The sequence below is a fragment of the Podarcis cretensis genome (genome assembly GCF_951804945.1).
Source record: "Podarcis cretensis genome assembly, chromosome: 2".
Classification (NCBI taxonomy): Eukaryota; Metazoa; Chordata; class Lepidosauria; order Squamata; family Lacertidae; genus Podarcis; species Podarcis cretensis.
In genome coordinates this window covers 20,907,912-20,931,991 of record NC_137171.1, presented here as the reverse complement: position 1 = coordinate 20,931,991, position 24,080 = coordinate 20,907,912, and the positions used below count along the sequence as shown (strand labels likewise).

Here is a 24,080-nt window from a genome sequence, read left to right as displayed (position 1 = left end):
GGAGCAGAAAGGGATTATCAACCAGGAAGGTATAATTATTGATAGGACTCAAACGAGTTAGCAACCTGCTTGTCGCTGCATAAACTCAAACAGGAGATCGTTTAAACTCTGCTAAATTATATAAACGTTTCCACACGGACTGCTCCCTCCAGCTGCCTGGCTTTTACCAGCCTTTTTCAGACTAGAATGGAGTCTGAAACAAGTACTCTTCTATACCAATAGTTTTGGAAAGTCAGCTACATTTTAAAGCCTGTGCATATTTTCTGACTGCTGTATGGAAAAGCACATGACTGACCTTTGAAGTGTTTTGTAAGTAAACCATTTTATAATTTATCAAACATGCTAGGGAAGTGGGATACTTTGGAAATAACTACAGTGGTACCTCGGATTACATACTGTCAGGGGCTCAGGAGCAGAGGCACAGGGAAGAGAGGAGATGGAGAGCAAAGGGGAAGAATCCGAGGGGAGCGTAGGAGAAGAGGACAGTGGACCGAGGGATTCCATGAGCCTCTCCAGCGAATCAGAAGATTCACAGAAGGGGGCGCCAGTGGCCAGGGGTAGGGGGTTCCCAAGGGGAACGCCCCAGGAGCAAGGGGGCAGCAGGGACTCCCAGAGCAGTAGCTGGAAATCAGGACCAGTTTCCCCACCAGAGCAGAGTGGGGGGGGGGAGAGTCCCAAGGATCGGGGCCAGTGCATTCCCCACCAGGGAGAGAAGATAAGGCAGGGCTGACCACGCCTCCATCAGAAAGTCGGACAACGGAGGAGAGGTCAGATCCGGACAGTGTCCCGGAAGAGGGAAGCAGTGACCGAAGTAGTGTAACGGTTAGGAGAAAGTTCACTGAGTTGGCGCGAGAGGCAAGTTCAAATGTACAGGAGCGCGGGACAGCAGAGAATGAGGATTGGGAACCGGGTCCTAAAGCCCGCCGGAGGGAGGGGGAGGAGCTAAGCGACTCAGCGTCGGAAGAGTCCAGAAAGGGCAATGCCCCAGCGGGCAGGAGGACCCAGAGGAGGAGAGAGCAGCGTAAAAGGTGGAGCAGGGCTAGGATCTTAAACTGGTGTCATAGGGGAGGAGACTCAGACGGGACTTCGCCGGTCTAGGGTTGAGACGTAGAGCTGCGCGCTACGGCTTTGAAATGGAAACTGAACCTCAATAAAGACTTTTGTACATAACTACAGCCTAGCGTTGGTCCTCTGTGAGCTGGGACCTAGAGGCAGCTCTGACACATACGCTTCAGGTTACATACGCTTCAGGTTACAGACTCCACTAACCCAGAAATAGTGCTTCAGGTTAAGAACTTTGCTTCAGGATGAGAACAGAAATCTTGCTCTGGCGGCGCGGCGGGGGCGGGAAGCCCCATTAGCTACAGTGGTGCTTCAGGTTAAGAACAGTTTCAGGTTAAGAACGGACCTCCAGAACGAATTAAGTTCTTAACCTGAGGTACCACTGTATAAACACCAACAATTGGGAAACACTGGCCTGCGAGCGCTCCAGTTGGAGAACAGCCTTGACCAAAGGTGTCATGGGCTTTGAAGACACTCAAACTCAGGACAAAAGGGAGAAACGTGCTAAGAGGAAGGCACACTTGGCAAATCCACACCATGATCAACTCCTGCCCGGAAACCAGTGTCCACACTGTGGAAGGACGTGTGGATCCAGAATTGGCCTCCACAGTCACTTACGGACTCATTGTTAAAACCATGATTATGGAAGACAATCTTACTCAGCTATGAGTAATCACCAAAGAAGAATATCACCCAGGACCTGTATGGGAGGGTGAAACCACCATGACACTCTGCCCTGTAGAGGGAAGAACAAGCTGTAACGAATGAAGTACTTAACCCGAGGTACCACTGTATTAAAGGGGACATTTTGGAACTCACTGGAAAGAGCACGTTTTAAAGGTTTTACAGCTTATATTTCCACAGTTTTCTTGGCTCCCTGTTTTGCCATGTTAGAACTCTGCTGGGTTTTTCTCACAAGAGTACTTGCCTCAGACTTGGGTCATAGTTTCCAAGGATTTCCAACACATTCTTGGTTGGACAAGCTTATGGTTTGTCTGAAGAAGGAAACCTCTTGCATTTGCACTGAGTCATGATTTGATATAGCATTATGTCAAAATTGCACCTCAAAATCTTTCACCAGGGCAGCTCACACAGTACTTTTGTTTGTGTATATATAGGGTATGTTAAGCATTAATTAAGAATGTAAAGTGTGAATATGTATATATGCAGTGTTATTTTTCTAGAAAAAGAGGTGCTGGAGCTCACCATGAACTTCTCTCTTGTTCTCTTAGAATGGCCATGATGCCCACCTGAGAGGTCAGGAGCTGAGCGCTAGTGAGCTCAAGCTGAAAAATAGCCCTGAATATACGCAGGTGGCGCTGTGGGTTAAACCACAGAGCCTAGGACTTGCCGATCAGAAGGTTGGCGGTTCGAATCCCCGCGACACGGTGAGCTCCCGTTGCTCGGTCCCTGCTCCTGTCAACCTAGCCGTTCGAAAGCACGTCAAAGTGCAAGTAGATAAATAGGTACCGCTCTGGTGGGAAGGTAAACAGCGTTTCCGTGCACTGCTCTGGTTCGTCAGAAGCGGCTTAGTCATGCTGGCCACATGACCCGGAAGCTGTACGCCGGCTCCCTCGGCCAGTAAAGCAAGATGAGCGCCCAGAGTCGGCCACGACTGGACCTAATGGTCAGGGGTCCCTTTACCTTTACCTTTATAAGACTTTTTTAAACAAGATTTTTTAAAATTGCAGTAACTCACCCTGTCTCTCTAGGCAGGTGGGGCTGTACATTAAATATAAGCTTTGTTTACATCTTGTCCATATGTTGCTGTGAATTAGTCTTGATATTTGCTTTTTCATAGCTTCCTCTAGGCTTGCTGCCATTAAATCTTCCTCAATCCCCACCCACTCTTCCTGTTAAATGATTATTACAGTCTCCTTCTGCTCGAATAAAGTTTTCACAATATTCCAGAAAGTAGAGCCAGAGAATAAGCAGGTCATTTTTGCAATTAACAGCTATATAGGATTGTATTAACGACCTGGAACTTTATTTATTGTCATGTGCGCTAAAGGGCCAGATATGTCAATAACTCCAACCACCAGTTACACTTTCAGCAGCACATAGGTGAGCATGTCGCCTTTCTGAGGCAAATAAACAGAGAGGGAAATTGAGGTGCTTATAGGCGCACATTGCAATGGTTTGTTCATTTGTGAAATAGTTCACATTTTTACACAGGGGAAGCAAACTTGGTGCCCCCCCCGAATATGGAGGACTCCCAACTCCCATCAGCCTTAGCAAAAAGCAAGGGATGATGGGAGCTGTAGTCCAAAAACCGCTGTAAGGTACCCTATTATAACAGATCTGGGTCCCTACAGAGGAAGTGCCAAAAGTTCCTCAGTTGCTCCATCTGCCTAATTGATTGTCCCTCTTGCACACCCAGCCCCAAGTCATGTATGGACAGTAAATTTGCTCTCTCTGCCATATGCTGTGCTGATGTTACCATGTGAAATAATTTTATTTATGGCTAAAATCCTCAGTGCAGTTGTTGTGGTTTCAATAGCGTCTTCTGTTGCACGTTTTGGAAGCAAATGGTGTATCTGTTTGGGGTGGGGTAGGCTGTTATGCAGAGACCCTCCTAATTCCTGGATCCAGCAAATGGTTCCATTAAGACAAATTGGTAGGCCCCCTCCCTTAACTGTCTGGTAGTTGGAAAGACAAAGACCCTTGTTCAGAGCTGGAAGCAAGAGACGAGAGAGAGAGAGAGAGAGAGAGAGAGAGAGAGAGAGCGCAATGCTTGATTTCTGTTTGAATCCAAGGCTCCACTATGGGAGATCCAAGGCCTTCTTGGGAGTGTGAATGCTATGAGCCCCTCCATCGTAGCTGTTGTGTTTTGGCATAACACACAGTTGTTTGGGAGCATGACAAGGAAAAATAAAAAACCCAAGTGTGCCTACAGCCTTTTCTCAGTGTCCTTTGCAACTGAATGTCACCCTGAGGGATTTCTACCCAGATACGTTATTAAGAAGTTTCATGCTTAATGTATTACACTTCATCAGCAGGAGGCTGGTTTTCAATCCGCAGGTGCCTTCTGTGTTTTTCAAGCAGCGTAATCCAGATACCATGCAGGAGGTTGTTTGGGAGTTTCCCTTCTTTTCTCTTAGCCCAAGTAGGGGAGTTGTGTTCCCTTTATCAGCCAAGCACTTTCATTTTGCTGCCAACCTTCTGAGAAATGCAACATAAACCCACTGCAGCCGAGACCCTGATCACAGCAGTCATTTAACAGCAAAGAGGTTTGCTGCACAATAAAGATTACCAGATTTATTGCATGGCATAAACTGGAGTGTGGACTGGAGAACTTATGCTTCGGTGGATCTGTAGTCTTTTGAGATGCCATAGTCCTTTGCCGTTTCTACTGCACTAACTCTGGCCTCCCTTCCAAAAGCCATTCAACAATGGGTTGAATGGGTTTGCTGCAAGGTCTTGCTTTTATGAGTTTCAGTAAATGCTCCAAGGTGGAAAGCTCTTGCCCTGCTTTTTCCACACCTTATTCTACCCACTAGTGATTCTGGTCACATCCACACGCCCTACACTTAAAGCACTCTTTATACCACTTTAACAGTCGCGGAGAATCCTGGGAACGGTAGTTTTGTTATTTTACAATCAACAATCACAAAAAGGTAGATCTGAAAGCAATGGCCGCCTGCAAATTGTCACCATTTGCGTCTGACAAGAGATTGGAAGGGACAGTCCTTCCTGCAAAATTCAGATTAGTATTAACATTCCCCCCCCCCCCCCCCGACCTTGGAAAAGGCACAGCTTGTTGGAAAGCATGGAGTTGAATGTAGGATCTAAGGGCACCAGTAAAAAAAAGGGTTATAGGCACCTGTTCTTCCTGAAGAGTGGTCAGAAGAGGTTCTAGAGCAGTGAACCCTTTTAGTAAGGATACTGGGAAGCCAGTGTCTCCTATACCCACCAACTTCTGATACTTTATGATTTAAAGAAATCCATTTTCTTCCTGCATTAAACATCTACGTCAACAGTGTAGTTCAACAGATCAGACCCTCCAAGTGTCCCTATTTTCCAGGGATGTCCCTGATTTAGAAACCATCCCAGTTTCTGATTTGATCCCGGAATGTCCCATTTTTCCTTAGGATGTCCCTATTTTCATTGGAGAAATGTTAGAGGGTTATCTGAGCCCTGAGCTGTCAGAATGTATAGGGAGGGTTTTTTTTCTTTTCTTTTTTTTTTTTTAAAAAAAGTTTCATTATGTTTTTATATATGTTGGAAGCTGCCTGGAGTGCCTGGGGCAACCTAGTAAGAAGTGTGGGCTATAAATAGTAAAATCATCATTATGGAATGGGACGTCCCTATTTTCATCGGATAAATGTTGAAGGGTGTGGTAGAGAAGGGTAGGGGGCTTGACCCTGGCTGCCATTTTTATCATCCAAAATTTCAGTGACGTTTTCAATAAGGGCTGTGAAGTATTCTGCTTATCCTGCTCACCATCCTCACACTACGCTAGCGAGGAAGGTCACTGCATACCAATGTTACAAAGAAGGAACTGTTGGAAAAGAGGCAGGGGAGTTGTCTAGGCCACCAAGGAAGGAGGTTGTATGTGTGTGTAAGCGCACATGTGTGACAACCCAACTATAGCTGCCACTGCCACATGGTGACCAAGGAAGAGGAAGGAGGGGCTGGGAGGTATCCTTCTGCATTCATTGTGTGGAACAATTTTTAAAAATGTTTTTCCTGCAGGCCCTGCCCTTGCCACTTTGCCCCCTACCCAGGCTGTGGTTATTAGCATATGATTAAGACTGGCATTGATATCCTTCCAGAATGACAATAGCCTTCCTTGTTTTTGGAGAAAGCTGCAAACCATACCAGAGAGCCACCAACGTTATTGAAGAACTTCTGTTATTACACCAGCGATGGAGAACATGTGGTTCTCTAGATGTTGCTGGACTACAATTTCCCATCACCCCACACCATTTTGGCCGCACTGGTTGGGACTGATGGGAGCTTGAGTCAAACATCATATGGAAGGCTGCAGGTTATTCACTCCTGCACTCAAGCATGCTGTCTCAAACCCAACCTAGTTCTCAACTTCAGGCATCAAGGCTTTCCAATATTAGTTAGACAAAATAAATTACAAAAAGCTAGCATGAAGAAAGTGATCTTGCTCAAGAAGGGGGAATCTCTCGTCTTCTTCACCAGGGGTGGTTGGGTGTGGGTTTTTTTGGCTTTGAACCCTTCTAACACACCCAAGGAATCCAGGTTCTTCTCTTTCCCAAAGAATCAGGTCTTGTAGCAAAATGTATGCCCCATTTGCAGCGGAGTAAACAGTGATAGATGCTATTCCAACTCTCAGCAGCAAAACACAAAGTTCTGTTCCCAGCAGATAAGGCTTTAGGAAACTAGAAATAGAGGGTTCCTCCTACTGCTGGTTCAGTTTTCTGCATCGGCTGCTGCCCAGCTTCACAAGGAAAAGCAGAATACCAGAAAAAAATATCCTTAGCAACCTTTGGCCTTGCAGAATCTGTCACCGTAACCTCCATGGTTAAGCACGTGTCCCCCTGAATCTCTGCTGAATCCCCACAAGAAAGGGGCAGCCCTGTGTCTGCAGATCTTCCAGAGAGGAGAGCAGGCAAGGAACCCTACTATCAGCCAGGCTGGTGCCAACACAAAGGTTTATCTAGTAGCAGCTTTCTCTGCCAATCAGAAGCATGCCACAGGGAGGCCAGGGCAGGGATGTATCTAGGCCGAGACAGGAACGTGACCATCGCCCTCCGCATTCCAGTTAGTGACCCAGTCCTTCTTGGTAATGGTGCCCGTCTTCTCCTCCCGGAAAAGCTGGCGCTCCTGGTGAGGAATCTTGACTGCGTGATACTGCGGCACCTTGTCTTCATGGTAGCGGGCACGTTTGAAGAAGCCAAGCTGGGGAAGAAGAAGCAACAATATTCAATCTATGAAAGTAACAAACAGATTCCCTAATGGAACTGCTGGAAGGCAGGGCAGGATGCCCGCTGTTTTGCCACCAACCCATGGGCTGCATCCAGAGCTGTAACCAGCGGTGATGATGTATGTTCCCATGGGTCCTCTCCAGACCCCGTTCTTCATCCCCTGGGATGGAGTCTGCTCACCACACACCATGCATCGGGAAGACATAGCCTATTAGCATGCACTTTTGACACTCACAAACACTCGTGAGGATTCATTCATCAGGGCACTCTCACCCCCTTGCAGCCATTACAGATTTCCCCTCCTGTGTGCATTTGCTAGCTGATTACTGAAAAGCGTCTTGCACTTTTGCACCACATCCAGGGAGACGTTTACCATATTCTGGGCTTGTAGGGTGGAACCTGTGCCCCTCCAAATGTCGTTGAACTACTGCTCTTATCATTCCTGGCGCTTGGTCATGCTGGCTAGCATTGGTGGAAGAAAGTGTCCCATCAACATCTGGTGAGTCACAGGTTCCCCAACGCTACTACAGCACAGGAAATATTCTGGAAAAAGGCAGATACTCCGACAGTCGTAATGGGAAGCCAGGCGTTTTGGCAGTACGCATCCTGTCAGCTGTGGTAGCTTGCAGGGATGGAGGAGATAAAACAAGACTAGATAGAAGGATCTGCATGTCTGGACACTGGAGGGTCAGAAGTGCTGAATTTGGGTATCTGTTCCCATAAAGTAAAACCATCTGGGTGTGCCCCTGTTGTGACATAGTTTCTAATCCCTTGCACATTCACACACAGACCCAGTATCAGCTCCAAGATCTGAGAGGGAAGTGGGATCAGGGGCAGGATGTCCTCAGTGGGCCCGCCTCCTCCTTGTTTTCACTGCTGTCCATCCAGTTGCCCTCCCACTTTGGGCCCAGTGCATCCAGAGAGAGAGAGAGAGAGAGAGAGAGAGAGAGAGGCAGCAGCTCCTTGCCCTTGCCTCTAGCTGCTGACTTACTTAGAACAAGCAGTGCCACTAAGGAGAACATGTAGTAGAGCCTGGGGGCTTCAGGGGTTTGCAGTGGGTTTGGGACCTCATTGGGTGCCCAGCAATGCCATCCAGGCACCAGCTATCTTAACTAGCCTGAGGATTTTATAGACTGTCATCTGCACTTGTGAGCATATACCTGAGTAGCAGCTAAGTACTTCACACTCCTGCTTTTTTTGCATGCATGCACCCAACTCTCAAGGCATTTGCAGAATTATATTCTGCTACACACTCACACACCGTCATTTCCAACAGCATTTAGGCTTTTGGTGCTAGTGCTTCCTGAAGTCCTTGACTATCCGTGGATGATTTCATGGCTATGTATTGTTAACAGTCAACATCCTTGCAACCCACCAAGAAATCCACATGCACAAAATAATGGTAATCACTCTTGTATGTTACGATCTGCAAAATCCTCCACACACACACACTCCCGGGTGCACTGAGGGCATACTTGGAAGTCCACTGGCCTGCTGTTTGCTTGCACATGCACTAATATTTTTAGTGAGCTCACATTAAGAGCACTCCATCACTTGTTATTCCCATTCCCACATCTGTGCCCTCACTCCCACACAGGTACAAGCAGGGGGTCAGTCAGGTGGCGAGGCCGGGCATTACCGCTAGGCCTCCATGGCCTGCCTATCGGCATCAGACGGCTGTATGGCCAGCCGAGCCCGGTAATAGTTCGTGGAGTATTTGGATTCCCGGCTTGTCCTCTTGAAGAAGCCGCACTGGGAGCGAGGAGAAGTATGAATGGCGTTATCAGCTTTGCATATGACCTGTCTCCAGGGATGGGGTCTAAAGGCCCGAGCAGCAGCAACAGGATGGCATCCTAAGACTCATCTGTGTTCACTCAAGCAGACTCCATCTCCCATCATTCTCCACAAGGTAGAGGCTTTAGGTTCCCTGCCACCAGGCAGTTAACTTCAAAATGTAAATCCCATCTGATACAGTCCAATTGTTTTGAAAGAATGTGACCTCAGGGCTCTGCGGCTGTGGGGAATGGCCTCTAGGGGTTGGACATTTGTTGCAATGGGAATAATCTCCAAGGGTCTTTATCAAGGCAATTATTTGCAATAATGGACCTTTGTTGTCCAGATTCAAATTTTAGTGTGATGAAGTAAACTGGAACCACCTTGTAAACTCTGCTCCAGCATCACAGAATCGTAGAATTGTAGCGTTGGAAGAGACCCTGAGGATCATCTAAGTCCAACCCCCAATGCAGGAATCTCAGCTAAAGCATCCATGACAGATGGCCATCCAACCTCTGCTTAAAAACCTCCAAGGAAGGAGAGCCCACAACCCCTGGAAGAGGGGCAAAGCCTCACAGAACCACCCTGGTCACCGCTGCCCCTTTCTCCAGGCCAGCTCACCTTCCATAGGATGGAGACGAGCAGCCCCAGCACTAGGATCCCAGCTAGTACCGCAATGAGGATGATCCACCAAGGCACGCCTCGTGCCACGGCTACGCTGGGATCCAAGTAGACCATCACTGGGATCTGGGGGGGAAAGCAAGGTTGCAGAAAGTGAGAGAGCAAACCAAAATGTGGTGAAGAATGGCAGCCTGAGCCATTGCTCAGCTCAGCTGTAAAACCACCTCCCTCTCCGAGGAACAGGCACCACTCTCACTGGCACTTTCTGAAACAAAAGACTGTGATCAAACTAAGGGTGCTTACAGACTGGTAGTCTCTTTGGACAGTCTGCTACTGCCATTTGCATAGGGAGGAGGTTCAGTCTGCATGGCATCCCATGCCAATACTGTTAGCAACACTCTGGGCTATGTGCATAAAAGCCCATATCTGATTTAAAAGGCTTGTTTTCTTGGACAGTATCTCGCTCCTCATTTTCGTATCCTCCCCCCCTCCCTTTTTAAATGGGCATTGCATATTTTACTGGGACAGGGAGAAGTGGAACTGCCGCCGAGACCACATAACACCGGTCTTGAAAGGCCTACACTGGCTCCCAGTACATTTCCAAGCACAATTCAAAGTGCTGGTGCTGACCTTTAAAGCCCTAAACGGCCTCAATCCAGTATACCTGAAGGAGCGTCTCCACCCCCATCAGCTCAGTCCGGACACTGAGGTCCAGTGCCGAGGGCCTTCTCGCGGTTCCCTCGCTGCGAGAAGCCAAGTTACAGGGAACCAAGCAGAGGGCCTTCTCAGTAGTAGCACCCACCCTGTGGAATGCCCTCCCACCAGATGTCAAAGAGAAAAACAACTACTGTACCAGACTTTTACAAGACATCTGAAGGCAGCCCTGTTTAGTAAACGTAAAGGTACCCCTGCCCGTATGGGCCAGTCTTGACAGACTCTAGGGTTGTGCGCTCATCTCACTCTAGAGGCCGGGAGCCAGCGCTGTCCGCAGACACTTCCGGGTCACGTGGCCAGCGTGACGAAGCTGCTCTGGCGAACCAGCACCAGAGCAGCACACGGAAATGTTGTTTACCTTCCCGCTATAAAGTGGTACCTATTTATCTACTTGCACTTAGAAGTGCTTTCGAACTGCTAGGTGGGCAGGAGCAGGGACCGAACGACGGGAGCTCACCCCGTCACGGGGATTCAAACCGCCGACCATGCGATCAGCAAGTCCTAGGCGCTGAGGTTTTACCCACAGCGCCACCCACGTCCCTTTTAATGTTTAATAGACTATTGCATTATTGTTTAATGTTTAATAGACTATTGTATTATTGTATTATAATATTCTGTTGGAAGCCGCCCAGAGTGGCTGGGGAAACCCAGCCAGATGGGCGGGGTATAAATAATAATATAAATAAATAAATCATCATCATCATCATATCATTTCAGTTAAGATTCCTCTTCTCTCTGACCCGGCAGCAGCAACGGGGGGGGGGGGGACAGTGAGAAAGGCATAACTGTAGAAATCATTTATTCATTTATTCATTTATTAAATTTGTACGCCGCTCTTCGCCCAAAGATCACAGGGCAGTTCACAACCTAAAGATACAAATTGTCCTTGGCTGCAAAGTATTTCAGATTGCGCAAGGAAAATAACAAGGGGCAAATGAGCTAAGCTGTGAGGCTCCGGTACCTGCGCCGTGGCATCCTTCAGAACCAGGTTGCGGATGGTAGATTTCACGGTGATGCTGGCTCGAACAATCACTTCCACCAATGTTGTGTCATAGTACTCCTAAAGGCAAAAGGGAAGAGGGCTCAGAACAACCAAGAGTCATAGAATCATAGGACTGTAGAGTTGGAAGGGACCCTGAGTGCCAGCTAGCCGAACTGCCTGCAATGCAGGAATCTTTTGCCCAATGTGGAGCTCAGACCCATGGCCCTGAGATTAAGAGTCCCTTGCGCTACCAACAGAGTTATCCCAGGCAATGGACAAGCCTGCAGTTAGGATACTGAAAACCATTGCCATGAGTATTGCAAGGGTTACATTGCGTCCGATGCATAACTTCATTTTAGGTTCTAAATGGCCCTTTTAAGTGGAACTCTCTCATCTAGGATTGCAAGCAATTACCGCTGTGAGTCAAGCCACACAATTCATGGAGGTACTCCCCAAAACATATTATTTGTAACCTGAAATTAGCTGGGCAGGAAGAAGTCCTTAATTTGCGCAGTCTACCCCAGAGGTTTTTTAAGGGACGCGGGTGGCGCTGTGGGTTAAACCACAGAGCCTAGGACTTGCCGATCAGAAAGTCGGCGGTTCGAATCCCCGTGACGGGGCGAGCTCCCGTTGCTTGGTCCCTGCTGCTGCCAACCTAGCAGTTCAAAAGCACGTGAAAGTGCGAGTAGATAAATAGGTACCGCTCCGGCGGGAAGGTAAACGGTGTTTCTGTGCGCTGCTCTGGTTCGCCAGAAGCAGCTTAGTCATGCTGGACACATGACCCGGAAGCTGTACGCCAGCTCCCTCGGCCAATAAAGCGAGATGAGCGCCGCAATGACTGGATGGTCAGGGGTCTCTTTACCTCTACCTTTACCACAGAGGTTTACACATATTGCTGCTCATCTAATATCCGGCAGGGGGAGCCCAACTAACCTCTAGGAAGGTGCTGTTCCAGAGACGGCCCCAGATGCTGAGCACAGCTGAACGGTCAAAGCTGTAGAGAGGACACTGGAAGAGCTGGCAATGAGCAGTCCCCACAGCACAGTCCTGAAGCATGAGGCAAAGAGTCATCAAGGATTTTAGTACCAGTCGGTTTGCCAGAAATTATATCCTACACATCAGTGATCCATCAAAACCCAGGTGTTTAAGGTTGTTGTTTAATGAAAAACGGGTTAAGAGACAGCAAAATTTGAGTGGAGGGCCGGAAGACATAATGCTTTCAACGTGAAAAATCTCACTCACCAACGTGACATTTTTTTGCTTTCCCCAATAAGTCAGTGGCCGGTTGGCAGGCACCTCAGGCGGCTCCGCCTCTCGCTTCTTCCTACCCTGGTGAAGAGGCTCCTGAAGAAAAGAGCAAGGGATTGGGGACACTTCAGAAACGTGTCGTTTTCTGATCACAAACCAAAAACTGGTCCTCACCGCTGCCTCAGGGAAGCAACCGATTTGAAGGCAACTGTCGAGGAGCCATTAAACACACACACCAGACACAAGGCAGAAAAAACCCACCAGCAAACTGATACACACGTGAATTGATGAATTAGATCGTGGGTAGGCGAACTAAGGCCTGGGGGCCGGATCCGGCCCAATCGCCTTCTAAATCTGGCCCACGGACAGTCCAGGAATCAGCATATTTTTACATGAATAGAATGTGTGCTTTTATTTAAAATGCATCTCTGGGTTATTTGTGGGACATAGGAATTCGTTCATTTCCCCCCCAAAAATATAGTCCGGCCCCCCACAAGGTCTGAGGGACAGTGGACCGGCCCCCTGCTGAAAAAGTTTCCTTTTTTATATATATATATATAATATTTATTCGAATTTTAAAAATTACAAAGAGAAAAAAGAGAAAAAATAAAAATAAAAAACAGAAAAAATACAATAAAAAAAGAACAGATCAAACCTTTACATGGCTTTCTTTCCTTTGCTTATTTCCTTGACCTCCTCACACCTCCCATTTTTGTATTCTAAATCCATCTGTTGTTTCAGCAAATCCTTCCAACCTTGTTTTTATCTTAATAATTTATCTTAATATACTATAGTTTTACATTCTCTCTTTCACCAATTCATTTTTACTTAATCCTTTATATCATTTCTGCTAAAACCACATAATTTTCTTTTCCCAGCATCTTTCTAGCAATCCTTAATTTTACAATATTTTTGAAGATAAACTTTAATTTTTTTCCAATCTTCTTCCACCGACTCTTCTCCTTGGTCCTGGATTCTGCCAGTCCTGCTGAAAAAGTTTCCTGACCCCTGATAGATTAATGTTATGTCTGTAATTTTGAATTAGGAAGAATGTGAAACAAAGCCAGCCCTGTATTTTTGCAAGGCCAACTGCACACAGAAGATGGGGCTTTTGAACAGAGGTGATTAGAACCTGACCGTGTCTTGGTGCGGGAAACCGCATAAAACAAATCCTTGTGGACAGGGAATGATCTGTGATTTAACCAGTTAACAAATCTTCGTTGATTGGGGGAGGAAGCAATCCTAGCCCCTCCTCTCCCACCATGTTAGTTGCTGGAGGGAGTTAGGCTGTGGCAGAGTTGTCTGTCCACTGGTCTCCTAAGAACAGATGAGTGGCCAGTGGCACATCTACTTTGCATCCACCTGCCGGTTGTGTATACGATGCAGAGAACAACAAAAACCAGGAACTGTGCACTTCGTATCAATGCAAAAACAAAAAACCACATCTCTTTCTACAGATAAATTTCCCACCCAGGAAGGCAGAAATAACTGCAAAAAAAGAATGGGCAATGTTTGAACATCCCTAGGAGAAATCATGAATAAACAATATTAATTGTGCTTTCACTATTACAAACAGCAGGTATTTATTAAGAACCTGGCAGGAGCGGGAGGACCTGACTACTATTTTTATGTTCATCATAAAAATGACAAATGAACCTTAAAAAAAACAACAACCCCATGGCAACTAGTACCAGAATCAAAGACGTATCTGCCTGGAAGAGAGGAGATGAGTGCTATCATCAACGTTGCCTGCTTATCATGCAACCCCTGTCCACCTACCAGAGCCAGATTGAGTGAGTTGGGTTTGGGGCTGCAGATCGCGCGATGCTGAGGCTGGGTCGATAGCTCCAGCTTCAGTGGGTAGAGGAGCCACTTTCCATTTGCAATTTCATGCGGCCACATGACGTTGAGGAAGGCTGAGCCCAGCGTATTCAGGGACTGGCCTTGGTTTGAGACCTGGTGTGTGGACAGAGAGGGACAAGCTGTGTTGGAGGAGAATGAAAAGGAAACTGGGTGCCGAAGGGAAGCAAACTCCTCCTCCAACCTTGCGCCACCCCCTGGGTTTTACTCCATATAAACAAGGTTACACTTGTGTGCTTTGCATTAAGCTGGACTCAGTACCCCCTCCAATAGTTATTAACACGAGTGAAATCCCCACCATCCATAAATATGCATTGAAAAGGCACATACATATTTCATGATTAATCTAAGTAACTTTGATTAAGATTATTCTTTGTATTTGTGGGGTAGGTGAGGGAGAAGATCTCCCCCATTATATTCTCCATTGTCAGCACTATCAAAACCCCAGAAAGAGATTTTTGGAACAGACACTGGCACCGCCACAGGGACAGAACCCTGAAGTGAAAATATGTTGGTTATTATCTGGCTGTGATCTGCTCGTCACATGCAAAACAGCCCTATTTTCTAAAGTCGCTAAAAAAGTACTCATGCCAGCTATATAAAAGACAATACTGTGCAGGCGATTCATTAATTTGACTTATTGTAACTGGATCTATATCTCTGGGTTTCTTTTAACAGGTTTTAATTGACTTGCTGGATCTGTAACTGAATTTGTAATGGCTTTTAGTAACACACAATAAATGTTCGCTTGATTGATTAAGATTATTGGAGCAGGATATCCCATTGATATATAGAGAAAGGAAGAAAGTAAATCAGCAGTTGCACAGGGAGGACACAGTAACCATAAACAAAAAACCCACAATCTCTTTATCTCAAACACCCTAGATCCCATTCCCTATTCAGAACAGACTCCCACCTCCAAACCTCCTGAGTTCTAGCAGTAACTGGCTACGATACTCTAGAAATACAGTGGTGCCTCGCAAGACGAAAATAATCCGTTCCGCGAGTCTCTTCGTCTAGCGGTTTTTTCGTCTTGCGAAGCATCCCTATTAGCGGCTTAGCGGATTAGCGCTATTAGCGGCTATTAGCGGCTAAGCGGCTATTAGCGGCTTAGAAAAAGGGGGGGGGAAGGGAAAAAACTCGCAAGACTCGCAAGACGTTTTCGTCTTGCAAAGCAAGCCCATAGGGAAATTCGTTTTGCGAAGCGCCTCGAAAAATGGAAAACCCTTTCGTCTAGCGGGTTTTTCGTCTTGTGAGGCATTCGTCTTGCGGGGCACCACTGTACTCTGATTGAAGGGGTTGTGAACGACAGCTCAAGGCTTCGATCTGGAGGGGACAAGTGTCACTCACCGTCACTTGGAGGAGAAAAGGACTGCCCACCTCGCTTTCCCTCTTCATGGCACTTTCGCCCCGCACCACCCCGCTGAAGAAGAGCTTATTTGGTTCGGCCACTCTGCAGAGAAAAAGAAGAGATTGTTTATTAATTAGATTATTTATTCTCTTCCAAGGAGCTGAAGGTGATGTACGTGGTTGTTGTCGTCGTCATCCCCATTCCATCCTCACAACAACTCTGCGAGGTAGGGTTAGGCTAAGAGACGGTGACTGGCCCAAGGTCGCCCAGTGAGCTTTGTGGCTGAGAGGGGATTCAAACCCTGCTCTCCAAGGTCCTAGTCCAACACTCTAACCATTACGCCACATGAGGGTACATGGGAAGCTGGAGAAAAAAAAGCCCAGGCCACATCACAGGTGCTGGGAATTGCAGCTCTGTGACAGGTCTCCTCACATCTCTCAGCATCCTGAACAAACCTCAATTCCCAAGATTCTCTGAGGAAGCCATGAAGGTCAAAGAGGTATAAGAAAGCTTTAAATGTATGGGGTGGACGTGACCTCAATCTCTGCTAATCTGCTCTGTATGGATGCGCATTGAGTTTTGTGCACAAGCAGCGTAGCTTTTTCGATTTATTCTCTTTGGCCATGTGAACAGGCCCCCTGGTCAGGGCCAGATTTAGGTTTGATGAGGCCCTAAGCTACTGAAGGTAATGGGGCCCTTTATGTGTCCAGTTGTCCTTTATATGTCCAGCTGTCCTTTGTCAACAATAAATTGCCGCTGTTTTTTGTGTTGAATATAAATGGTAATTTATGGACCTAATAGGTAAGGTATGTAGGTTTTATTTTATTTGTTTTTCATCTTATATATTGGAAATGTACACCCAGTTTTTTCCCCCTTTAAATTTTCTGGGGGGCCGCAAGAGAGCGGGGCCCTAAGCTATAGCTTGATTAGCTTATATGTAAATACGGCACTGCCCCTGGTACCAATGATTCAGGACACAACCAGTTTATTTTGGTGTGCAGTTCACCACCCATAAGTGGAGAAAATATCTATGTGAATGTCTATGATTGGCAGAGAAGGTCAAGGCAGGCTGGGAGTGGGGACTGACTTGTGTATCAAAATACACATATTTAACACATTTGCATGCGATTCCTCTTACAATGCAACTTTTCCACCATTGGAGCATTTTGGAATGGGCTTCATGGAAGAATGACATGCGGGAATTGCTATATCAAAATTTAAAATACAAGGTAGATTTTTTTAAGAATGATCCATGAGCAAATAGAGTGGTACCTTGGTTCTAAAAAACCTTGGTTCTTAAACACTTTGGTTCTCAAACTCCAAAAACCCAGAAGTAAGTGTTCCAGTTTTCGAACATTTTTTGGAAGCTGAACATCCATTGCGACTGTTGGCTTTTGTTTCCAGGGCACCTGCACCAATCAGAAGCTGTGCCTTGGTTTTTGAACATTTTGGAAGTCAAATGGACTTTCAGAACAGATTAAGTTTAGCACTTTTGTTTTTGCTATTTATTTTGCATTTTTGTTTTTGATGCTTTTTAGTTTAATTTGTTTTTGTGACTGTGTGGAACCCAGTTCAGCTACTGATTGATTGATTGTGTGACTGTGGAAATGGATAAAATCCCCCCATCCAAACAATCACTATCATTAGTGCAGGTAAGAAAAAAATGTAATTTTCATTTTTATCATCTAAAATACTAAATTATGTTATAGTACAGTACATTGTTTATTGCTTTCATTTTATGGATCAATGGTCTCGTTAGATAGTAAAATTCATGTTAAATTGCTGTTTTAGGGATTGTTTTTAAAAGTCTGGAACGGATTAATCCATTTTGCATTACTTTCTATGGGAAAATGCATCTTGGTTTTGGAACGGACTTCCAGAACAGATTAAGTTTGAGAACCATGGTACCACTGTATTAAATTCCATGTGGCTTTTTATCATGCATGCTTCAAGAATGCTTCTGTTCTGGATGCATCTCTCAGCAGGTGCAAAACGTTTTAACACTCTGACTATGAAGTCGCGTTAACTTAAACTGGGTGTGAACTACCCTCATGTGACCCTTACCCAGAAACGGAGAGAGGAAGTTCCATGATCACATGGGCACGTGCCTGAACTGGGGCCAACCCAGGCTGCTCTGAGATCCTGTGGGAGAGAAGAGAGTTGCAGGAGTTTAGCTTACAGGTCTCTCCAGACATCCTGTTTTATTGCACATTCATGCTGATTAGCGCTCGTGATGCTATCATGGTGATCATATGCAAGCTCACTTTCAATATTGTTTGTGCCTAAAAGATTTCAGGGTAGTCACAATGCTTCCTTTCAGTGCAGATGCTGCCGACATCCCATACGTTTTTTTACAACACTTATGGTTTAAGTTTGTTGTACTAAAGCCCCTATGGACTGCAATGTTGTAGTAAAGGTAAGGTAAAGATAAAGGACCCCTGGACGGTTAAGTCCAGTCAAAGGTGACTGAAGATGCAGTTGCGGCACTCATCTTGCTTTGAGGCTGAGGGAGCCGGCGTTTGTCCACAGACAGCTTTCTGGGTCATGTGGACAGCAGGACTAAACCGCTTCTGGCACAACAGGACACAGTGTTGGAAGCCAGAGTTTACGGAAACACCGTTTACCTTCCCGCTGCAGCGGTACCTATTTATCAACTTGCGCTGGCATGCTTTCAGACTGCTAGGTTGGCAGGAGCTGGGACAGAGCAACGGGAGATCACCCTGTTGCAGGGATTTGAACCGCCAACCTTCTGATCAGCAAGTCCAAGAGGCTCGGTGGTTTAGACCACAGCACCACCTGTGTCCCTACTGGGGAAGTATGGCAGAACAACTAATAAAGCAGGCTAAACCAACCAGCAATTATTGTGTCAAGAACAGTGCTTTTTTCCCTAGAAAAATAAGTGCCAGTACTCACCATGTTTACAGTAAGTGCCACACTTTTTAACAACAACAAAAAGAGGTGCCAATACTGCGTACCCTCAAGTATCCCCTGAAAAACAGCACTGGTCAAGAATATTTTGCAGAATAAAGGTAAAGGTAAAGGTACCCCTGCCCGTACGGGCCAGTCTTGCCAGACTCTAGGGTTGTGCGCTCATCTCACTCTATAGGCCGGGAGCCAGCGCTGTCCGCAGACACTTCCGGGTCACGTGGCCAGCATGACAAGCTGCATCTGGCGAGCCAGCACAGCACACGGAACGCCGTTTACCTTCCCGCTAGTAAGCGGTCCCTATTTATCTACTTGCACCCGAGGGTGCTTTTGAATTGCTAGGTTGGCAGGCGCTGGGACGACGGGAGCGCACCCCGCCGCGGGGATTCGAACCACTGACCATGCGATCGGCAAGTCCTAGGTGGTGAGGTTTTACCCACAGCGCCACCCGCGTCCCTATTTTGCAGAATACAGCTGCAATAAACACCAGTTTGGATGGAAGTAGCCCAACGACAGGGACTGATATCCCCACATGCCAATCTCTGCTACCTGTACCCTCTCTTTTCCTTGATAAACTGCCTGACTCCTATTGCAGCCTCCCCTGACCTAATTTCTACAATCCCATGATGATAGCAAAAGATTAATCAAGGAGTTCCAAAAACATGCAAACCCAAGTTGCCTAGCAGTTTATATTTTTTGGAGGCTGACCTTGCAAGATCTGAGCTCAGGGCCATCAAATTTACCCGAATAAGCTTGTACAGGTCTTGCACTGCTTGCGGAGGAGCTCCTTCAATGTGCTTTTGCTTTGGATCTAGCAAGCTCAGCTCTGGGGATGAAGGGATGCCCTACTCACGTGCTAAGGTTTAGCCCTACTTCCAGCTCGGTGGTCTCCAAGGTAATGCCTGAGGTTTCCAGAACAAGGTAGAACCGGACCTGAAGAGAGAAATGGGGTGGGTTTAAGGTGAAAATAAGAGCTGTGAAAGAAGCATGGAGGGGAGGGGAGTGGTGGTGCAGATCTGAACCTCACCTGTGTTCCACGTTTCATGGGGTTCCCAAGCTCACATTCCATATAAGAGGCACTCTGGTTAGACATACAGGTTGGGGCCTTCTCCTATGAAAGACAAGGTTTTTCTTTCACCATCAGAAGGTTTGCAGGGTTGTGTGTTTATCTATGCTAACAAGAAAACAAAACCTACCAACCCACACCAATCTAAATCCTGCACCAAGGACCCCAAACAATATGATGAGAATAAATGGCTGCATATTTTCAGCTCAAACAATTTCCACACCCCAAAGATCAGATTTCAAATAATTTAGAAAAATATGGTAAGGATTGAAGCAATGGAAAGATATGGAAATTGCCATTCATTGAGCTATATATAAATAATAGCTCAATAGCCTATACTACTCTAAGTTACCATCAAAAGTTGCCAAATGTGTTCCCTAGCTTTTCTTAAGAGCTTCAAGAACTGGTGCTTGAATTTGCTTCTTTCCCCTTTCCCCTCGCCATTCCCTTTGTATTGTGTATTTTAATTGTGTATTTGTAAGCCCGTGGGTGGGGACTGCCTTGTTTTTTTTAACTATTTGACTGTAAGCAGCTCTGGTAGCCTTTTCTGGCTTAAGAGCAGGGCGATTATGTTTTGCACAAATATTTAAAGCAACCTCCTTGGAAGTCAGCGGCTCAAACTCCAGTCAGCCTCCAACCACAGAGGTAGCTGCCTCCTTTGCGGAAGCAGCTGGTGGAGACTGGTCCATTAGGGTAAATGAGGCAGTGCTCCACAAACCTGTCTTGATTCCCCCAAGGCTCTGCCTCTCATTGGTTCTGGCTCCACTTACTGTTGGCCTGCCCTACCAGTCCCAAAGGGCACCAGCCGCCGCTGGAAGCATCTATTCTGAGTGCCATCAGATCTGTGACAGCCAATCCTATAGATCAGCTCTTTCCTATGCTCCCCTATGTGGACTATACAGTATATTACAGCCATTTCCAACATGTACCATGGCATCGTAGAGGCGCAAAGCAGAATAGGACAAGGTAGGTGGCAGAGAGACAAGCAGCATGGCTTCGTGGGCATCGTCTCCATCCCGCTGTGGCTCAGCTGCATCCGAAGGAAAGTTGGTGACATGGATCTCAAGGGCTACGACTTTTTGGTCACTCATGGAAAAAACATCCAAGCCATCATCGCCTCTGGAGGAAAGGAAGAGAGGTTACCATGAAGGCCTTGGGGTTTTCTTGGGATTATGCCTAGGTGAACTGGTCCTGGTCTCAACCAGCTGCCTGTTAAGGTTGACCTCTGCAGCATCCCTTCACAAAAATCTAGGAGGGATGCCATTGTGTTGGAGTTGCACGGTAAGGCACAGCAACTTGCGTGTTTCTGCACTCACAACTACTGTGTGACACCAGAAACGTTTCTGCTAAAATTATTTGTTTTAATTTTTAGAAAAAAAAAATTTTGTACCACCTTTTAGCCCCAGCAAGCCCCCACCCCTCCAGTGATTTATAAGAACAGAAAACACAGCAAAACCAAATAATCATATCAATGATACCGCCAAGTGAGAATTCATACTCTGCTCTTACCTGGGCAGGGGATGGAATACAGCGTCATCAACACGAGAACAGAACCGGTAGTTCAGCTGTAGGTTGCTCTGACAGATCTTGTCCTCCCCACATCCCTGCTTGAGGAAATTCACCTGGAGGAACACAACACCCAAAGGTGGGGGGAGGGGGCATGGCAGAGCTACAAGCGGGGGCAGCTCCAGAGGCACTCTTACAAAGACCCCCTACAGGAGACAAACACTGGCTTAAAAGCTGCAATAGTGCACAACCCAATGCACAGTGCAGATCTTTGAACAAGCCAAAATGCACAGGGGAGACAGAATAAATGGCAAGACATAAGGCTCTTCATTTGTTTCTCTCAATGAAACATGCCTTTGCTGCTCACGTGTTGAAGGGGATCCAGGCTTCAGCCTTGGATCCAGCTGCTGTCACACATGCCTACCTCTGTCCTCTGAGTGCTGGGTGGCACAACATTCAACACCGGCATTAGTGGGCCCAGTGTGGCGCCCTGGGCCTGGCGCTTGCTGCGGGCATGCTTGATGTTGTAGTTCATCATCACCACAATGGGATGCAGCTTGTCCCGGACTTGGTCCTGCAACAGAGGCCGTTGTTGTTTTTTATGGAGAGAGAAAATTCCCATGACTCCCTTTTCTCCCACAAAATGACAACAAATTCCAACCCCCTGCTGCTCAGATCCTGTCCAGGCCCTAAACAGATTACAGTCAAACGAACGTGGCCCTTGTCAGAAAAAAATGTTCCTGCCTCCTGACCCGCAGCATGAGATTGTATAAAGGTAAAAAGATAAAGGACCCCTGGATGGTTAAGCCCAGTCAAAGGCGACTATGGGGTTGCGATGCTCCTCTCGCTTTCAAGCCGAGGGAGCCGGCGTTTGTCCACAGACAGCTTTCCCGGTCACATGGCCAGCATGACTAAACCGCTTCTGGTGCATAAACACCGTGATGGAAACCAGAGCACACAAAGATGCCGTTTACCTTCCCACCACAGTGGTACCTATTTATCTACTTGCACTGGCATGCTTCCAAACTGCAAGGTTGGCAGAAGTTGAGACAGAGAAACAGGAGCTCACCCCATCGCAGGGATTCAAATCGCCAACCTTCTGATCAGCAAGCCCAAGAGGCTCAGTGGTTTAGACCACAGCGCCACCCGTGTCCCATGGGCTTGTATACCACCCAGTGACCCAGAACAGGATTTCTAACTCAGGGATACTAGAAAGCTGGGGTGTGGGAGGGATAAGCTTAGTGCTTAAACAGGGCTGCCATACCGCTCCCTTCAACTCCCAAGTTCCTTTATTCCTCAATTACTTTTAAGTGGCTGATCTCCCAAAGCTATTGCAGGTGGTTCTAACAGCCCAAAGATGCTCCAGTGAGGGACCCACCTTCAGCTGCAGTGTGGCCTTGGTACAAGAACGGACATGTTGCTGGGGCAGCTCCACTACCCCGGAGAACTGGTGCTCGGCGTCTGTGGGCTTCCGGTTGTGGAAGGTGACTCGGGAAGCCTGGCCTGATTTCCGGTGGTCGGTATCGGCGTCAAAAGTGTACTCAAGCACTGGGGGAAGGAGCGGAGGCTGTGAGTTGGGGCAAGGGAGAGGGCAAAAGAGGAAGAGACAGAAAGCTCCTTCTATTGGTGTCAGGATTCAGCATCTCCTGGGTTTCCTTATTATCTCAGTGCGGAGAAACAGATACTACTACAAAGTCCAGATGCAACAGGGGGGTGGGGAACACAGTGCGCTGCCTTGTAACCTAGCTAAGCACCACAAAGACAACAAGTAACTACTGGTGAGGCCCAGCCAATACTCACTGATGGACGGGCTGTAGCTTGGGGGGTTGGCAGTGTAGCTGAAGCAGGCTCTCACATCCATGCTAAGGAAGGAAGCAGAGAAGAGACTCTTATTAACAGTAGAGCTCTCCTGAGCTCAGCAGGCCTGAACATATCTTGGGTGTGGGGTAGCTCCATTTTCTAGAGTTAAAGAGGACTAGTCCTGGATTAAGAGGGCTATGAACATTGAAGTGCGTCACTCCCCCTGGGCAACATTGAGTCTCCCCCCAAATCGTTAGATGTACCCCAAAGACCACACCTGCACTGTGGGATTCTGGCAGGAGATACACTAACTGGACAAACAGCTCCAGAAAAATAAGGCGTCCAAACCATCAGATAGCTCTGCTCTGGTGACTGTAAAAATCCTACCCATAGAGCCATGCAGGTGATTGGCACAGTGTTAGGTCCACTGGATCAGATAACGGTCAAAAGGTAAAGGACCTCTGGATGGTTAAGTCCAGTCAAAGGCGACTGTGGAGTTGCGGTGCTCATATCGTTTTCAGGCCAAGGGAGCCGGTGTTTGTCCACAGACAGCTTTCCGGGTCATGTGGTCAGCATGACTAAACTGCTTCTGGTGCAATGGGACACTGTGACGGAAGCCGAAGTGCACAGGAATGCCGTTTACCTTCCCGCCGCAGTGGTACCTATTTATCCAGTTGCACTGGTGTGCTTTCAAACTGGGGCATACCTAACATGCAAGAGGATAAGGCAACAGGTGTATAGGCGCATCCATGAAAGCACCATTTGGCATCACCTGCAAAAGGAAACGGGAAGAGCGGCAAAGAAGCAAGGAAAGAGACTGTGCATTAAGAAGACTAGTTCTCACCAGATGCCCACATGGTGGCGGCAGTTCATGGCCTCCAGGTCAACATTCTGGGGAGAGATGGTGACATTTCTGGAGATGCGGATGACAGGTCGGGATCTAAAATGTAGATTGGACATTCATAAGTGATTGGGTCACTTGCAGACAAATTTGGGTGGGGTGTGTGTCATTGGACCCTGCTTGGTAATGCAGAGTTCTTAAGAAGGGTGTTGCTTGTTGTGTGTTCAAGGAAGCTCCAACAGAACATCCAAGTAAGGATGGGAAAGCTCCCAGATGTAAGCGAAGAGATACTTTATCTTCCCTGTCTTGCTTTCTCTGTTTCCCCATACAAAGTCCCAACAACATCCATGCTTTCTATCAGCCTCTTTCTGACACACATTGCAGCAGCAGCAGCAACATTATTTTACATTTTACAAAAGTCTGAACAGTCA

General features: G+C 47.0%; 1 protein-coding gene across 8 annotated transcripts in view; it reads right to left on the bottom strand.

Annotated features, from left to right (window-relative positions):
- Window positions 1-4,305: 4,305 nt before the first annotated feature.
- ITGA7 (integrin subunit alpha 7) overlaps window positions 4,306-24,080 on the bottom strand; it is a 90,368-nt gene continuing 70,593 nt past the window's right edge. For all 8 annotated transcript variants that reach the window (XM_079965358.1, XM_079965359.1, XM_079965362.1 and 5 more), the window contains 16 exons: window positions 23,653-23,748; window positions 22,809-22,870; window positions 22,387-22,556; window positions 21,433-21,582; window positions 21,012-21,124; window positions 20,432-20,621; window positions 19,464-19,547; window positions 19,290-19,369; window positions 17,576-17,653; window positions 15,511-15,613; window positions 14,080-14,256; window positions 12,295-12,396; window positions 11,986-12,099; window positions 11,032-11,130; window positions 9,357-9,482; window positions 4,306-6,936 (listed from right to left, as the gene is read on the bottom strand). In XM_079965358.1, coding sequence (XP_079821484.1) covers window positions 6,757-6,936; window positions 9,357-9,482; window positions 11,032-11,130; window positions 11,986-12,099; window positions 12,295-12,396; window positions 14,080-14,256; window positions 15,511-15,613; window positions 17,576-17,653; window positions 19,290-19,369; window positions 19,464-19,547; window positions 20,432-20,621; window positions 21,012-21,124; window positions 21,433-21,582; window positions 22,387-22,556; window positions 22,809-22,870; window positions 23,653-23,748 — 1,924 coding nt within the window. In that variant the 3' untranslated portion in view covers window positions 4,306-6,756. The remainder of the gene's footprint in view (window positions 6,937-9,356; window positions 9,483-11,031; window positions 11,131-11,985; window positions 12,100-12,294; window positions 12,397-14,079; window positions 14,257-15,510; window positions 15,614-17,575; window positions 17,654-19,289; window positions 19,370-19,463; window positions 19,548-20,431; window positions 20,622-21,011; window positions 21,125-21,432; window positions 21,583-22,386; window positions 22,557-22,808; window positions 22,871-23,652; window positions 23,749-24,080) is intronic.